At 42.1% G+C, this 17,722-nt stretch overlaps 1 protein-coding gene across 3 annotated transcripts in view; it reads right to left on the reverse strand.

Annotated features, from left to right (window-relative positions):
* The window catches only part of LOC112564131 (ankyrin repeat and fibronectin type-III domain-containing protein 1-like), a 128,416-nt gene that overhangs the window by 78,324 nt on the left and 32,370 nt on the right, over nucleotides 1-17,722 (reverse strand). For 2 of the 3 annotated variants that reach the window (XM_025238740.1, XM_025238758.1), the window contains 2 exons: nucleotides 5,432-5,706; nucleotides 3,702-3,737 (listed from right to left, as the gene is read on the reverse strand). In XM_025238740.1, the coding sequence (XP_025094525.1) occupies nucleotides 3,702-3,737; nucleotides 5,432-5,706 (311 nt within the window). The remainder of the gene's footprint in view (nucleotides 1-3,701; nucleotides 3,738-5,431; nucleotides 5,707-17,722) is intronic. The other variant, XM_025238749.1, reaches the window with a different exon arrangement.

Genomic DNA, 17,722 nt, shown 5'->3' on the forward strand with positions numbered 1-17,722 from the left:
CTGCTCTCGGGATAAAACATTTGTCCCGATACCGCTTTATAACTTTATAAACTGTCCCTGAGTTCCCCAAGCTGCCTCAGGGCAATGACTTACCTTGTTTCATAACTACTGCCCCTGGGATAGAGAGAAAGACAGACGAAAGGAGCCCTACCCTCTTTTATTTTAATTCCAACATTTATTGCATCTTATTGCGGCAGTCAGCGTTTTACCTGGAAATCCCTTTGAAATCATGACAACGTGGTTTAAATCTTAATTCCTGTGGGTACATTTCCAATACGGAGAAATGACCCCAAGAGTTCAAGACGACTCTCCGTGTGGTCGTACCTCTGTTAGTAAACGGGGTGGCACATGTTTGCCTTTCTTTCACCTGTTCAGCCATTAGTGTCGACAGGTACGTTTTCGTGTAAACAAAACACAAACTTCGCGCACAGAAAGCCTCATGTCTCTGATCTGGTTGTTTTCCTGACACCCTCCAGTCGAGAACCCCTTCTAGTGTGAAATTTGAGAGGAAAACATGGCTCCACTTTCGGTCAAGAGCGCAGGCGAAAAAAAAGGCTGGGACCGGAAGATGGCAACTTAGCATGGCATGAGGCACACAACTGGTCTAAGCCATGAAAGAGGAGAAAGGAGAACAAACTTGAGTGTTTCTTTTTCCTAGTCGCATGATTCCATGGACCTCACACGCTCTTCGTAAGAAAGAGGCGGTGCACAGTCCCACCAGACAGACCTACTTAAACATTTGTTATCAGAATGTCAATCAGGAGCATCAAAAGCACGCATCCTTTATTGCTTTCAATAGTTTCACCTGGAATCTTTCCTCACGAAGGTCGCAAGGGCAGTCCATTACGTTTGTAATTATACCTTCTGGGAGGTTTGGGGGAGGCACGTGAGGCGGGAAAGAAGACAGAGATAGGGTGCGCCTAGTGGGAGTGATGAGGTGTGAGGGGGAGGTTAAGGGAAAGGAAATAAAAGCAAACAATACAAGAAAAAATGGAAAGGTGGTAATCATGTTACCAGTGTGCCGACTGCGATAACGGGCCAGCCCGTCAGGTAATCAGCAGTTTTTTAAAAAAATAAGATTTAATTGTCCTCTGTCTTTTCAGTATGTGTGGAAGATATTTATAAGAGTGGGAACGGACATCTAATGAAAAGTTCAAATGAGTGTCTTAGCTCGAAAGTAGCTGCCCTCGGTAAGTGTTGCTGTACCCGCCAGCTGTCCCAAGAATGGTGTGCAGATTGTTCCAGCACTTAGCAATGGCAACAATGTGCAGCAGATGAAGGACCCTGCAACGCTAGGGAAATTTTGGCAAGATAGAGCGAGAAAAGAAGATTAACACGACTGACCGACATTTGGTGACGAACAATGGAATAGTTAGAGAACCGCTCTGGCAGCTAACGGATGCTGCTCTCAGCTCGGGGAACACCGACAGACATCGATCTTCCAAATCACTTTTTTATCGGGCATTCTTGAAGACAAACAAAGGCATGATGTCTTTTCAGGAATCGTATTTCAAGGCGGTAAACAGTTTATAGACAAACGGTTTTGGGGGAAAAAAAAGCTTTGGCAAAACATATTAGCTTGGCACTCTCGTCAGCAAAATGAAGGAGGAAGTTCTCTCTCTCACACACACACACAGACACACACAGACATAGGGGCAGGCAGCCAAGCACACTTATTCTCTCACATTCATACGCTCACGTATGTAGGTTACCTGTCGAAGCCAAAGTCCTTTTCTCGAAGACGAAGATAGAAGATACCTGTGATTTTACTGAGTGCTTCTATCTACTTGTCTGGCACATCTCCCCAGTCACTAAAAGACGCTTTTGTTTTCAATTTCCTCGGGAAAAAAAAAATAACAAATGTATGTCGGGGTGACAAATGTATGTCCATGCACACACGGAGATGATGGACAGGGTGGGTTTCTCTGAAGAGCCGGGTGCACACAAACATCCAAGATAAAATAAGTCCAACTTAAAGCTGCTAGTCATGCTTCTCGACAAACAAAAGAAAGCGAATGATGCTCCGAAGGTGACAAACGTCTGCAGGTAATTTTCTGGATGTGAGGTTTGTTGTCTGTAATTGTTTCGGGGTTTGTATGTGATTGCTTTCTTGTATTACGAGCATCTGTCCAAAAATAGGTTCAATCTAATTACAAGAAGTGAGTGAGCTTGCCAGTCAATGTGCTTATATATATATCATGTGTATAGAAAGAGGTGTGTGTGTGCGTGCTTATTTTTTTTATATTATTTTGTATCAAACGACATCGGAAAAGCACGTGAAGAATGCAACTGTCCTTGTTAGTATGAACATAAATTCTTATTTCGAGCGCCAGATATAATCTGTATTTATTTTTAGAAAGAACTGCTCGCCTTCACGATATTTAATTTGAAGGTCTAAGTGATTTTTGTGTTCACACGGTGCAGAGGAGTCAATCCAATCAGAGGTTTTTTTTATTTGACAGGGCAGGCATCTTACAATATTTGAGATGTCTCGACAAAGACAAGATTTAATAAAAGCAGCAGGACATCGCCATGAAAAAATGGTTGATGCCATCAGATTGTGAGGTCAGCTGGTTTGTGTGCTATGGAGGGGGAGGGTTCAAGCCACGGACACTTTTCTCGTACTTAGTCTATTCCTCCCTGATAAAATTCATATACATAAGTGAATTCAGAACCCTGTCTTTGAAATACAACAAGACTGTATCTGTTGCTGTGATCCCTTATTGACTGGCATCCTATGAGATGACACAGTTCCAAGTTCACATCCTAGTATCTGTTCCTCCAATCAGTTTCTAACAGCCGTCTCCTGCAATAAGTTATCGTGTTTTAGTGCAATCTGTTTTTGACATGTCTGCCTTCAGATAACAAAAAGACACCAAAACCCCAAAACATAAAAGAAATCTCATGTTACTCGTAAAGACAAAAATAAGATGGCAGTCTTTCAAAAAGGTTTTGCGTGGATGTCGATCTGGGGGAAAATCATTTCGAAAAGAAATCTGAACATTAAAGGAAGCACCACTGAAAACTGGAACGAAGGAAGGCATTTCCGAAAATGAGAAGAAATCGAATTTGGAAAAACTTGATCTTGTCACCTAAATGAAACAACATGCAATAAACTACAGCCCAAAACGAGTATAATGGAATACACGACAAAAGGAACTTTCCAAAACTAATCTGACACGATTGTTACATTAGTATTTATTGAAAGGGCTGCTGCTTGCTACACGTGCTACTAGCTGATAATCTGATATAAATAAATACACAAATCTACTCGCGGAATGAGCCATGCTGGTTAACATTTGAAAAATAAACACTTTTCATTTAGAACCTTGTTGCCGTAAAATGCATTTCAAACAAATTTATTATTTTCTCTTTATCTTTTTTTTTACCAGAAATTTATGAAATTAAACGACGAATAATAGTTAATTTACAAAAAAAGATTTCATCATTAAAGGGTTAAATATATTCATAAACAGTATTTGAGTTTTAAAACTTCTCATTAAATGAACGTGACATAATCTTTGATGAAAACGATCTTTTCTCAAATTCAAATTCATTGTTAATAGCAGCAAGCATTATTGAGAAAAGTCAGCTAAAGCTACTGGCACGAACAATAAAAAGTTATAATTCAAACAAATGTGAAGCATTAGTACTGAAACAGAGAACATGGGCGTAATGAAGGACATCTTATGGAGTCTTACCCTCATCTATGATTGAATTCAGCTTCCTCAAATCATCTGCAAAAGGAAGTCACACATTCATTTTCCCCAAACGATGACGCGAATGATATCATCTATCGATGTACACAGCCCCGATGTGCTTATCAAGTTAGACAACTCTGACGCACTTGGTAAGAAATGTATTGTTAAGGTTAGCTCCCTTGTCCCTCAGGCTGCTATTGTACTGGTTTCATCTGATATCCTCATTTAATTCAGACATGATAGAAATCGCATATAAAAGACAGTTTATCGTGCATTTTAAGAACAATCCTTGTAATGCTTGCTATTTGAACTGACAAACACCAAAGCATATTTCTTTTTATCTTTTTTTTGTTGTTGTTTCTTTTTCTCTTGTTCATTTTTTCTTTGGGAAGTGTGTAGCAGAGCGGTTATGGAGCACTGGTGTCCGAACAGAGACTATAACCGGATTGATGCCCATGCCGCGCACTACCCTGTCAACCTAATTGTCGGGAACGGGTACCTGGCCCCAAAGAGGGTTGGGGAAGGTAAAGTAGCAAAGGACCAGACATAAATATCATAAAAGCCCCAAGAAGAGCGAGGTCTCTAACACCTCCTTCTCTACGGACCTAAGAAAAAGAGTAGGTGAGAATTTTCCCTTATTTTTCCTATTATTATTTATTCATTTATTCATTCGCATAATTGTTACTCTGTGTATGTGCTTTTAAAGAATTGAAACACTCGAAATTACAACAAAACAATAGAGAAAAAAAAGTAAATACGAATATATTAGTTTATATAACAAGAGAATTCCTCTGGTCAGGGGTTAAGTTACACTGAAACCTTGCTGATTTTTTTGTTTTATCAAAATTAGTTCTCTTAAAGTGCTGTTTGCCGTCAGAACTAGAACAGAAAACGTTTCCTCACAAGCATTTATCCGTGAAACATAAAATATTAAAAATAAAAAATCTGAAAAAAAATTCTGGCTTTTTACCACATAGCTTTAGCTATCACATTATTGCGAAGCATAAAAGCAGGAAATTTCTTTGTATGTCTACATCTCCTCTAAGAAGACACTCCGTTCCCTAGTTCAAAGACCGGAAATGCTTATATTTGTTAATTTTCAGAAGCAACTCCGGTCGTTCTGCGCTCAGTTCAACCGATGAAGTTTTCACTAAGCTGAAGATTTTCATTAGGACGTAGTGAGTAAAACTTATGTACGTACTCATAAACACATACATAATATAAAGACATAAACACATGCTCGTGCGCACACACACGTAGAGAGAGAAGGAGAGAGAGACACACACACAAAGTGTTAAAAAAATGCAAATACATACACAAAGAGAAATAGAGTCACGGCAGAATAGAAGGCAGAAAGATAGAGACTTACACGTACAAAGAAAAACACAAGTGGAGAAGGACAAACAAACACATGCACATATGCACACAAAGGGAGAGTGGACACACACACACACAAAGAACGCACACAGAACAGACTGTCAATAAGGATGTGACATTCCATAGGAGGAAAACCTGACTGACAAGTGACAAGATCCTCTATTGCGAGTTTTTTCAGTCTATTTTTTTCTGAAGATTTTTTTGGCAACGATTTTCTTCCGATTACTATCACCAGATACAAGAAGACAGTGAGAAATGCTGTCTGTTTTGATCTTTACTTTACTCTATATTTTATTATTAATAATAATCAAAATAATAATCACAATATTAATCATAATAATTCAGAAGCAGACCTGCACTTGAAGAGATCACAAGTATTCCAGGCCGTGCGTCGGGTACAGACAGCTTGTGGCGCAGGACCCGGGGTTTAGGCGGGGCATCGTGTCCGAGTTTGGTGACGGGTGTGGTGCGCAGAGTGCAGCTGGCGGACGCGGCGGTCGGGTCCGGCGATGTCCTTGCAGCAGCGGCGGCGGCGGCAGCGGCAGCAGCAGCAGCAGATGTAGGAGCCAAGAGTTTGGTCACACTGATGACCGGAAGTGTCTTGGATCTCAGCAGCTCTTTCTTGCCGCTGCAACAGTCGTTAGGTTGAGACATGAGGACAGAATAAAACACGAGAATAAAGAAAGGGGTTGGGAGCAGGGCAGGGCTCACAAGTGTAGTTCCCTCCAGTCAAACCCTGCAATTCATCATTTTATTTTATATAAAGGTCACATGACTGTCTAGCCTTGCATGCAGCTATTCAGAAGTATTGCCTAAAGATGTTCATGTTCCTGGCAAGTATGGTCGATCATTGGAGTCCGCTTCTAAATGTGAAGGTTGTACAAATACTTCATCCCCTTTTCCTAACTTGGTCACACCTTTGTCTGGTTAAAGATGATAATAGAAAATGAATGGACGAGCAAAAGACGAAGAAACTATTCACTGTGTTGTTTTTTTTTTCTAGACCTTTGATCAACATACACCACAAACATAAATATAAACATATTAGTTGTATGAACTTTAGTACAATGTTCATCTGTCGCATATCTCAACTTGCAGCTCAGTCAAAATACTAAAAATTCAAAGTGTCTGAAGACGATTTATGTTCCAGAACGCGTGTGAACGTTCAGAAAGAGTCCCACCCTCTGTGAACAAGAATTCAAAAGAATACTATTTGTGGAAGCACACCAAAAGAGGTGGACGAGGAAGATAATTACCAATCTGACTTTTGTCGCCTCAGCACCTTTGGGATGAGTGCACCTGGCCACGCAAACACCCGGATGGACTGCGTGCGTTTGGCTTCCATCGCATGACATCAACGTCCACCGACAACCCAACAGACGGTGTGTGCAGCAAACGATGACATAAGACTGGTAAACTGTTTTTTCTCACAACCACTTCCTGTCAACCGACGCACTTTTCTGTCATTCTGTCGTACAGACTGCAAACTGATCGGACTCGTGGTCAATCTGTCTCCATTACAGACTCACTTCCAACAAATCGTGAGCAAAGAGAGGAGTAGCTTTTCGAACCACAAGGAGGAACATCTTAATTTTTTTGAAATCCTCAGCTTTTCAAACAAACTCTTCTATTTCATTACTTTCGTCATTAACACAACAATGCATCCAAGTCTTCTTCAACACCGTCACCTTCCTTGACATCTTCTACGGGTTTTTTTTTCTCAGCCAATGATAATCGGCTTAATTAATTCTTTTTCTTCCACACCACCAAATCAGTGCACATTCCGATACATTCCCCCTGACATCACCAGATAAATCCTGGAGGATTTAACTACGAATCAGACTCCAGGGGGGGACAACGGATGATTACTCCCTACTCCACGTCTGTCGGTGTTGAATCTGACGCCGGGAAACTTAAAGAAACGAGGCAGTTGAGTGCCATCGTCCGCCCCAGCATCCTGTGAATCCATTGCTGTGTGTTGGGGACTGCCCTCGCGGGACGCTGACCCAGCCAACCTCGGTGTACAGTGTGGGTGTGTGCATATTAGCAGCGCCTTCGCGCCTGGACAAATCCGCCTCCGATGCGAATTATTTCGAAGGAGAGAGAGAGAGAGAAAAAAAAAAAATCCCCGAAACCTCGGCAGGCCAGTCGACCTACGGCAACAGGATTCCACTGCAAAATCTCCCGAGATGGCTATTAGCTTTATTTTGTTTACTGTTATTTGCAGTGACAAATAAATAAATAAATTCTTTGGTGTTGTTGACGGAAGGAGTGATGACGCAAATCGGGGTTTATATTACTGGGATGATCAGCCCAGCTTGTTGGACAACCCACAGGGGTCAAGGGATATAAACATCGTAGATATTGATGTTCAATGTAAGCTGACTCCCACTGTTGGAAATTTATGACAAGTTTGGGATTGTGTGTGTCTGTGTGTGTTTTGGGGGGAGGGTAGATCCTCGGGGGAAGGTGTGTTGTGTTTGATGTTGAGCCGGAAACTCTCAGATAAAGGAGGGTTAATAATGTAAACAGGTGCCATGTTCTAATAAACAACAGTGAGTCCTGAACCCAGGACACAAAAACCTTAGTGTGTTGTGATAAGTGGTTAATCATCGCACCCTCTGACCGCCGGCAAATTATTTAACAGAGTTTTTAAACGACAAGGTTAACCCGTAAACTCAAGGGATGATCACTCACTATCCGTGTGGAAACAACACCATCAAACCATTCTTTTCATCACGGTGCTTTCAATGGAGGCTAAAGTATTTAAAATGTCTGTCCTTTGTTGTTCTGGAAAAGGGTGTTCGTGAACTATCGAGAGATGGAAAATGCAAATTGCCCGTCCTCTAAACGAGCTGTTAACTTCACGCTCCATCAGTAATTCAAAATACTTCTGACTTTCAAAAACTTTCGCAAAGAATTAAATGTCCTCTTCCGGAAGCGGCAAATTGTTTTCTCTGTACTCTTTGTTGATTAAAGTCTAAGAAGCGGAGTAAATGGAACCCTTAGTGACATTGTTGAGATTGTTTTGGAACTTTCAAATCTGGTATTTAAACGAGGGAAATAAGTTAGGATACCATCATTCAATATATTTACTTGTTTACTTGCATCTACCGCCTCTGCTCGTTTAGTTGGGTTTCTTTTTGTTTTGTTGGGGGACGGGTTCTTAGTTTGTTTTTGTTTTGTTTTTTTTGTTTGTTTGTTTGTTTGTTTGTTTGTTTGTTTGTTTGTTTGTTTGTTTGTTTGTTTGTTTGTTTGTTTTGGGGTTGTTTTTTTTTTTTTTGGGGGGGGGGGGTTTATTTTTGCTGCTGCTCCTGCATTTGAATGCCTTTTACGTCTGATACTTTTACACTGCGCAGCAACATTGGTGTTATTATTGTCAGGAGTTTAAAAAGGTTTTGCGTTGATGACTTTCACATAAAAGGCCAAGCCTACTTGTAAGGTTCTTAAAACTAACTTTACATGTACATCTGTCCTGAGTGCTGCAAAATTGTTTTGAAGAAGCCCAGTTGCCGTTAGTTTTCCCTCTCAAAAGTCCCTCAACACGAAGCCATCCTGCTTGACTCCAGGCGGCCTGTGAAGTTCGTCTGACTTTTGCAAGTATGAATTTCTTCAATAACTTTGCGAGTCTCTCTTCTGCGTCGACCAAAATCTGGAACGGAACTCGGTTTTTAAATGCAAGAGATTTGCACTTGGCACTTACAGAAAAAGCGTACCTTCCTTTTGCGCCAAAACATGTCTTTAGCTGTAAATAAAGTCTTAAATGAGAGGACTCATCTTCTGATGTCCCAATAAACCTTTTATATTTTTAATATTTTTCTAAAAGTAGTACTCGAAGAACAAATTTCTTCCCTTTCTCAAAAAAATGTCTTTGCTGAAATGAAAACAAAACAGTTCGAAAGCTTTGAAAAGAATGTGCTCAGTGTTCTACTTCCCCAGAAAGAAATAGATGTTGATGTCACTCACATGGGAAATCAGAAATGCACCAAGACAATGCAAGATAAGGTAGAGAGCACATTTCGCTGATGAGACAACTATTGCCAAAGGGCCTGGCAGACATTGAGAGCGCCTATTGAACTTTCCCCCGACCGGATGTTTAGGGAAACGTTTGATCTTTGCAGCCCTCGTCCAGGGTAACGTAAGCCAGATGGACCGAGACCTTGTTGGGACAGACGAGGCTTACCTCACACAGACAGCTTTCAATCAAACTCCGTGCTGCCGTGGGAAGCCTCCGGCCTCTGCGGTTTGTCGACTGCTCTAAAGACATCGAGTGATTAAACCCACTCACCGCGGCCAAGACGAAACAAAGTTCCTGGACCACTCAGCCGGCCAAAATCAATGGTAATACTGATTCGCCTCCTTTCATTTCTTAGCGCACCCGCCCGCAACACTTGTTTACACGAACTAAATTTAGCAAGCAGCCTTCCAGAAATAGAAAACTATTGATGAAGAAGCCGGGTCCCACGGGGGAGGGCACACTGTAGGCTGCAGTCCCATCTTCATCAATGGAAAATGTCTGCTAACGTGATCCATATATGGACTTTTGGCAGGATGTTCTCAAGTTCGCCTCAATCCCGCCGCAGGGGATGTAAGCCTTGGCCCCCATCTTCAGCTCACGGGGGTTCAGAAATGTTTGCTCGCCAAGTACAAAAAGGACTCAGCCCTGTGGGCCATCAGACAAAAGTGATCGAAACTGTGTGCCACAGAAGCGAATCACAGTTGAAAGCTGATCGACGAACTTCGTTCTTGCTGTCTCTCGCCGTTAAAGCCGATGAAGATAGAGAAAAAAGCAATGGACGTGGAAAGCTGGAGAAACCTTCTTTTTGCGGCTTAGTGCAAGTTTGTCTTCAAAGCCTTTGCATGTCCTCTGTGTGTACTGTCTTTAAATTTCATCTTATTCATCTTCGACATTGTGATAGAAGGTTGCTAAGGTTCTGGCTTATCGTCGTTATGATCACTGGATGTCAAGAGACTGCTGCTTTCACTAACTCCTCCCTCACACTTCCCCATCCCTTTCACGTCCCCCGGACATTTTCTCTAAATGAAAGTTGTGATTACATTATATAATTCCAGGATTAGGTGAAACAGAAGATGGCGATGACCATGATCATGGTTTGCCATGTCTATACTTAAGGTTAGATGCTGGTACACATTAAAAATATATAAACACACACATACATATATTATACATAGTTAACAAGATCAACAAACTGCTCAACTTAAATTTTGGAGAGAAAGGAGCAGATAGAGGATGAGAAGACTAACGAAGATGACGATTATGATGACTGTCTCATTCCCCCATTATCTCATATCTTCAACTCAATACCTTGTTCAAAAAAAAAAAATTCAGACCGCTAAGTGGCGATATATTTTCACTAATACACTTCCTATACAGTATAAATGCCCTAGAAAAGACATATATTTTCACTAATATACTTCCTGTACAGTATAAAAGCTCTGGAAAAGACAGTTTGCCACGGAGAGTAGGAGGTGAGAGGTCACTGTGTTTCATCAAGCTCGTGTGAAGTGTGCAAGAAATCACCACCGAACAAGCCCCACAGTCCATCCTTCTCTCAAATCCGCTCACGGCCATTTTCGATAACAGAAGCAATTAGTTCGACTCCCTCCTCCATGTCATTGCTGGTTCATCGTCAGCACCGTCCTGCAGCGCTCCCAGCCGCGCCTTCCCCAACCCTCGAGATTTGTAATTTCATGTCGTACTGTCGTTTCCACAGGTCGGCGCCTCTGCTCGCGCGGCCATTGTAAACACTCTAATCTCTGATCGCTTCCTGCTTTTAGACCTCGATGGCGGGCCGAGCCGTCAACACCTCCGAGCCTCGTGTTAATATGCAGTTAGGGTTACCGGCTCCAGCCAGGACCAGAAAAGCGAACGCCATCGGCCCATCCCGTTAGGACCGACGCATGCGTCATCGGCAGATGTCATCAACCTCGTCCACTTGTTGTCCTGCGTGATGACGCGCGTCAGCGGCACTCTAGCCAATCAGGAGCTTGCGTTAATCACGTGATGGGATCCATGCTCTTTACGCATGTCTCAGACCGTGGTTTACGTTCTGTCCTTATGTGATCGCTAGAACAAACAAGACCGCTGATTGTGATTATACTTGTTCTCTCTCATTGTTTGGTTAGGGTTTGGTTAGGTTTATTTCCACTGCTTTTACACTTGTGTACTGTAAGCAGTTTATTTGATGGGATCGTGAGGATGGAATCAGTCCTCCATTTTGTTTCCTTTTATGGCTGAAATCTGCGGACCAAGAGGATCAAGTGGGCTTTGCCGTTCTAAATTGTCCAGCAAGTAAAATGGAAATTGTTCTATTTTCTAGCTCATTTCCACAAGTTGAGGCATAATGTTTTGCTGTTTCAAAGGCATGTTTAAAATGTCCGGGGTCATGTCTTGGTAAAAGTGAGGGGGAGGTGACCCAAGCCTATCATGCGAGTTGTTCAGACAGGAAAAAAAACAAACTTTGATCGTCGTCACACTGAGAATGCAGAGAAATTAATACAAAATTCATGGATAGCATCTAGTCTTTGCCAATTTATCTCTAATTTATAACTAGAGGATCTCAAATCGACAATAATGTTAAAACTACGCAGCAAGCAAAATGTGTCTGGCGGAAACTGGATCGAGTTGTGAATATTACTGTTAATAACGGTAGGAGGTACACTGTCAACAGCCATGTCCATATCTTCTTTAAAGTTCTGACCAGTCTCATTTAAACTTCAGAAATAGAAAGTGACTAAGTTCACTCCATAAAACTAACAGAAGTTAAAAGGCGGGAAATTATAATGACTTCATTTTTGGTGTGAAAAGTTTCACATTCTTCCACCATACATCCCGTTATTTAATTTAATTATTTAATTATTTAATTAATTTATTTATTTCACTGGCTTTTCACGCCATATATTGAAGCCAACAATATAACATCTGTGTGTATAGAAATGTGCCCGTGTATACATACATTTCAAAATAACAATACTTCCTTTGAAATTCTTTTCTTGAAATTCGCTTTTTTTCTTCTTTTTTCAACTGCGCACCAAAGTGGCCCTTAATTAAACATACTTCTTCTGCCGCCAATGTCTGAGACTGTCAAATGCACGACTCCATGGCACTTATGCTTCGGAACATCGCGAGCAAAATTATGTCTTTATCATAATTTTATGGAATCGTCCTCGTTCGGTTATGTCGGAGGCTGTCTGGCCATAAACGGTTTACGACTGGCACAGCCATCGCTTCCTGCAGGGCCGACAGTGATGTGAGAGAGCAGTTCACGGTCTTCACGGCTGCTGATGCGGGAAATTCGTGGTCACTGAGCGAGACAAGAAATACCCGTTTATATCTGAACACATGTCTGAACCCATGTGGCTTCCACTGCCTTGAACTCTGGGTACATCATCATCCACTCCAGTCCATGTCATTGCCTGCTTCGCCAGGACCTTAACCGTCAATCAAGGCTGAGACTGTTTCATTCTATATAAACATTTTATATATCTTTAGCAAAAGTAATGGATCATTCAAGGCTGAAAATGTCTACTAGGCACAGTAATGTATGTTTACAGTAAGAAAAAAAAATGTTGCTACATTTAAATTTTAGACGTTTGAGGTTTGGTGATGGACAAGATAATACATAATTTAAAAACTACTCCCTGAGACAAAATGAGACGGACTATGAGGACTGGGAGGAGGCTAAAGGCGAGAAAGGCAATAAAAAAAGATGGAGAAAGTACAGAATGTCGTTAATGTAGGCGGGTACAGCTGTTTGTCGGCGCTGTGTCCGCTGGTGATGGAGTGCACAGATACTCAGGAGTGAGTGACAATACATTAGTATGATTGGTCCAACCGACCACTGATTGATGGTTCATGACTGCTAAATGAAGCCCCACACGGTTTATTTGTGAAAATGCAGACCAGACCCAACCACTGTTGTACTGCCTACACCAGACCCTCCCACCCTCACCCTCCTCCAGGGCCCGGAGTCACGAAGCGACAGTAAGTGGTTTCCCCAAGATGAGAGTTCAAGCAAAAGTGTCTTGTTTTCGTAGTTACAATTCTTTTTCCAGACCCCGCGGATATTACTTTGTGTTTACTTACCCCAGGGCGTCTGTTGCTTTATAGATATGACCCCAGTGTGATTAAAATTGGAAAGTTGAAACTACTGACTACTGAAAACAATTGCGAAACTAAACAGACATATCTCAAGAGAGAAAGAAGAATTGTCATCAATGAACCCAAGACCTAATCTTTACAGCAAACTTCGCTCTTCTCATCTTCAAGCTCTTTCCGCCTTTTCCTCCTTCATCTTCGATCAGCCCCCTAAAAAGCGCTGAGCTGATTAGAAATATTTATCAACCTCTCCACTGGTAGCAAGCCAGGGTGCGGCCAGTCAAACTCGCTTAATTCGGACAACTGCTGGCTTGAGATCAATTTCCGGATTCCCAAGGGACGAAGAACTCCACGTTCCCGTTTTCCAGTTTCCACGGCTGCCAGAATCACAGATATTTAATTTCCACGTGCAGTATCCAACACAGCCGCCTCCTCCACCGTGAAGCGGGTGCTGGCTTGTATGCCTCGCCACGTCTCCAGTTTCCTCTATGAGTACTTTGTCTACCCGGCCTACAATCAATACCCGACTATTGACATGACTCTCTCCTCTCCACACTTCGTCTCTGTCTAAATGTTTTCTTCGCATCTCTTCTTTTACTCTTTCTCTCCATCACCCCTGCAACATTGTATTTTTTTTATTACTCTTTTGTTTATTTCTTATCTTTAATTCTGTCTGCCTCTCCACCATCTCTCCTCCCATGCTGCCTCTGTTTATCTTTGCGACGACCGTTGATCGTTATGTAAACAAGATTGATTACTACGTTTGATCTACATTATTAACTTGTAATGAAACACAACAGTGAAAATGCCGAAAATGTAACAAAAATTTTTTTTTTACAAAATCTACTCACATATACTCGACTAGTTCCTGAAAATTGTTTATTCTCACAAGAATTATTCTTGGCACTCGGCCTCTGATTCATCCGTACCGTATACCATCATTTAAAGCAGCATTTTTATTGCGAGTTTTCTCGAATGAAGTTGAGCATAGTGGGCTATGGTAAGTGTCATATAAACATATTTCCTCAGAAATAACTATTAAAGTCGTTTCTCGCTAACTCATGAACTTAACGGACGAAGATGTCAAATAACGAGGGACAAAATTGTCTTACATGCTCTGGCTTGCATATCTTCAAAGCTAGTACATTCATTTTCTAAGTATACATATATATATATAATTATTGTTTAGATGGAATCAGATAATCTGTTGAACTGTGAATTCAGAAACGCATTTTCCGTTACACACCATTTTTTAATTCGACGTCACGTGACTGTCCATTAAAGGCGACGGAAGAGTAAATATTAGCAAAAGAGCCTGAGAATGGGCAACAGCAGCAGATCGTGGCATCATTGGCGAGAAGTGTTTTCTCCATTAGCTTCTCCAGCAACAAGCGATTTCGCCTGGTGGGCGCTTAAGGGGGATCGACAGTGTTCAAAGAGTCGATTCTTTCTCGCTGTTCGAACAATTTGCATTCTAAAGCGAGGCGTGTGAAGACATTGACGGAATGAAAATACCTCTGGTGATTGATGGCCAGGCTAATGCCTGCCATTTCAGACCGTCTGCTCATTCGTTCATTCTGCATTTGGAGTCGTCTTTCTTACACCCCCATTCTTCCCACCCCCTCAAATAAAACCCACGGGGGAAAAATCTACAGAATTCAAAAACTCTCATTCAACCGCCGATTCGCTTTGGCTGTACTGTCTTCCCACTCGTGTCCTTCCTGAAACTGTCCTATCAAATATTTTTTACAGTAGTTTACAAGGCTCTCCTGGAAGCTGAGTGGGTTTTTTTCGATCGATTAAATGATTTTATGGGATATTCCTCCCCTACCTTCCCCACTTACACAATTTTCTTTCTAAGGGACCAACCAACGCCGAAGTGTTATTGAATTCTCAGCTTTGTAACTTAATCATAAAGGAACGACAGAATGAATTTTCCATTGCAGTGTGAAGGAAAAACTAGGTTGACGTTGGATCCTGATGATGGATGAGGTTCAGATGCCACCCTGGACTAGAGACTGATTTCACTTGGTTGTGATGTCATCAGGGATTCAAATCCAAAATGAAATATACTAGGTCTTAAATGTTCAGAGGTTCCAAGTCATTAAATAAGTTATTTAAGTGCGAAACATTTTTTGGTACTTACGGCATTTTTCGGAGAGAAACAGAGAGGAGAAGAAATGAAAAGGGGTTTACGTGCTTAACAACATGTCCAAATTATATACATACTTCAACTTGGGTCAAGATTGGAAATGATTGGTGTCGAGTTGGATGACACGCACGAGGGAAAGGCAAAGCAAAGTTTGTGATGTCACGTGCCGAGGACGGCAACACACCCACGTCCCTCTATTTACAATCACTGACTCCGTGTCTACCCAGCGCCCTCTATTGAGTCTTCAGCCTTCGATCCAGCCGCCATCCCCCAGCCAGTCTTACTCACACCCACAGCCACCCAGCCATCCACCCACCCGGCCACACCCTCCCTCTCTCACTCAGCTCCAGAAATCGAGCCTTATAGTCCGGGACTTCCATTGCGTGTCGGCAGCTGGAGTGTGTCAGGCGGGCAAAGCAATCTGTTCTTGCACCCGGATTCTATATAAAAAAATATATATAATCCTTCCATCTGACTTCTCGGGTGTGAATGTCCATACTGTACACGAAAGATAAAATTTTTTTAAACATAGGTCTAATGGTAATGATTACTTGGCTGTGTCATCAAACCACCCGCTGAGAGTTGCTTCACAATATTCGCTCCCTACATTTTGCTTCTCTATCAATATTTTAATCTTGTTACATACAAGCGTGTAAATATTACAAGATATATCTTAAAGAATGAACAATTCTGTAATTGTTATGACGAATTATTGAATGATGCAGGCAGTTGCTACACACACCAGTCATAGATTACATTCATATTACATTTATATATGTAGCTCAGCTCCAGCCTGGTTTTTGTTGTTTTGGTTTTTTTTTCACAGGTAGCTCACATCCAAAGTGTTTAGGCATGAACTTGTAAGCAGACGTGCGTGTGACTGTATGTTTGTACATGTTTAAGGGCTATGTTTCAAAACAAGTCTCCCTGCCGAGTGCCCCCGCGCTCAAACTGTTTGGAAACTGTGCTCTTTCTTTTTCTCTCTTTCTTTCGCTCTCTTTCTTTTTCTCTCTTTCTTTCGCTCTTTCTTTCGCTCTCGTTCTTTCGCTCTCTTTCTTTTTCTCTTTCAAAGGTCTTGGAGGGTCGTGCTGCTCTGGGCCCAATCTTCTAGTATACCACACTGACAGGCTCGGCGGTTACAAGGCTACTCGGCGCCCGCCTTCAGAGTTAACGAGATCAGCGCTGGTGAGCCACCTCCTCCTCCATCACCACCACCACCACCACCACCACCACACTCCTAGCAAATCTTACCGTGTTCACCTCAAACCACGTAAACAGGTTAGAAGTAGCCTCGTACTCAAGCTGCTGCTTACAAAATCCCATCTCCTACTGGCTATGATAGCATTTTTTTTCGGATTCCGGATGAAAGAATTTTTTCTGAAGAGGAAGGGTCCTTTCCGATAATGTCGTCGGAAAGCAAGAATTTTTTTTTAAAAAAACCTAAAGATAAATAAAGGCAACAAATAATGGGGTATTCGGGCGACAGGCGCTGCCGGACAAAATGCATTATGGGAGAAGGAAGAAAGCCGGAGGATGGCCCTGACATTCTCAAGTTCCTGGAAAGTGCTGGACACCCACTGGCAGGAAGCACAGACCTGCAGGACGGACCCCACTCTCATAGCCTCCAAGCTTCCAGGAGGTTCCGTCAGTGGGAAATGAATAGACAGGATAAAGGTCATGGGTTAAAGCCTCCTTCCTTCCCTCATCCACCTTTTATAAATGTGTATCTCGTATATCACCGAGGGGTGGGTTCGGCTCCAGCTGACAGCGCGGCTGAATACAATATTATGATTTCATAAGATGTCTGAGATTTAGATTGAGTGACTGTGTTACGAACTTCCAGGAAACAAATGCCTTATCTACAATCCCCGTGGACTGCGTGAACTCCGAGGAGAAAAGTTTTCCAAATAGACAGAACATCAGTGCATGTTGAGGAGATGGATGGAATAATTTCCAAACATTGCTCCGTCTTTCAGTCATTGTAGCTGAACGCCAAGGAAACAACTAGTGCGATAAAATGGAAAAGAAGAGAGAAAAAATAGCATGGTCAAGATGAGATCGGAACCAAGGACACTGATGACAAGCATTTAACTCTTTCGTCGCCCCCAGACCCGCCCTCCATCCTCGAGAGACAAAAATAGAAACTGCTTTATGACCGAGTTGCTGGTGGCAAACAGAAAACACACACATGGTCAACGGTACTTACTTCTCATACCAATATTATCTCAGCAATAGGATGTTCTTAACGATGATGGCGACGACGGTTCCAATGCCGTACTTGCGCCCTAAATTCCTCGCCATGGCGGCAACGGTCCTGTGCTGACAGATTTTCCGGAAGTGACGCACTACTCTTGTTTGTTTTGCAATCCAGCC

Source organism: Pomacea canaliculata, linkage group LG1, assembly GCF_003073045.1.
Source record: "Pomacea canaliculata isolate SZHN2017 linkage group LG1, ASM307304v1, whole genome shotgun sequence".
NCBI classification, from domain to species: Eukaryota; Metazoa; Mollusca; class Gastropoda; order Architaenioglossa; family Ampullariidae; genus Pomacea; species Pomacea canaliculata.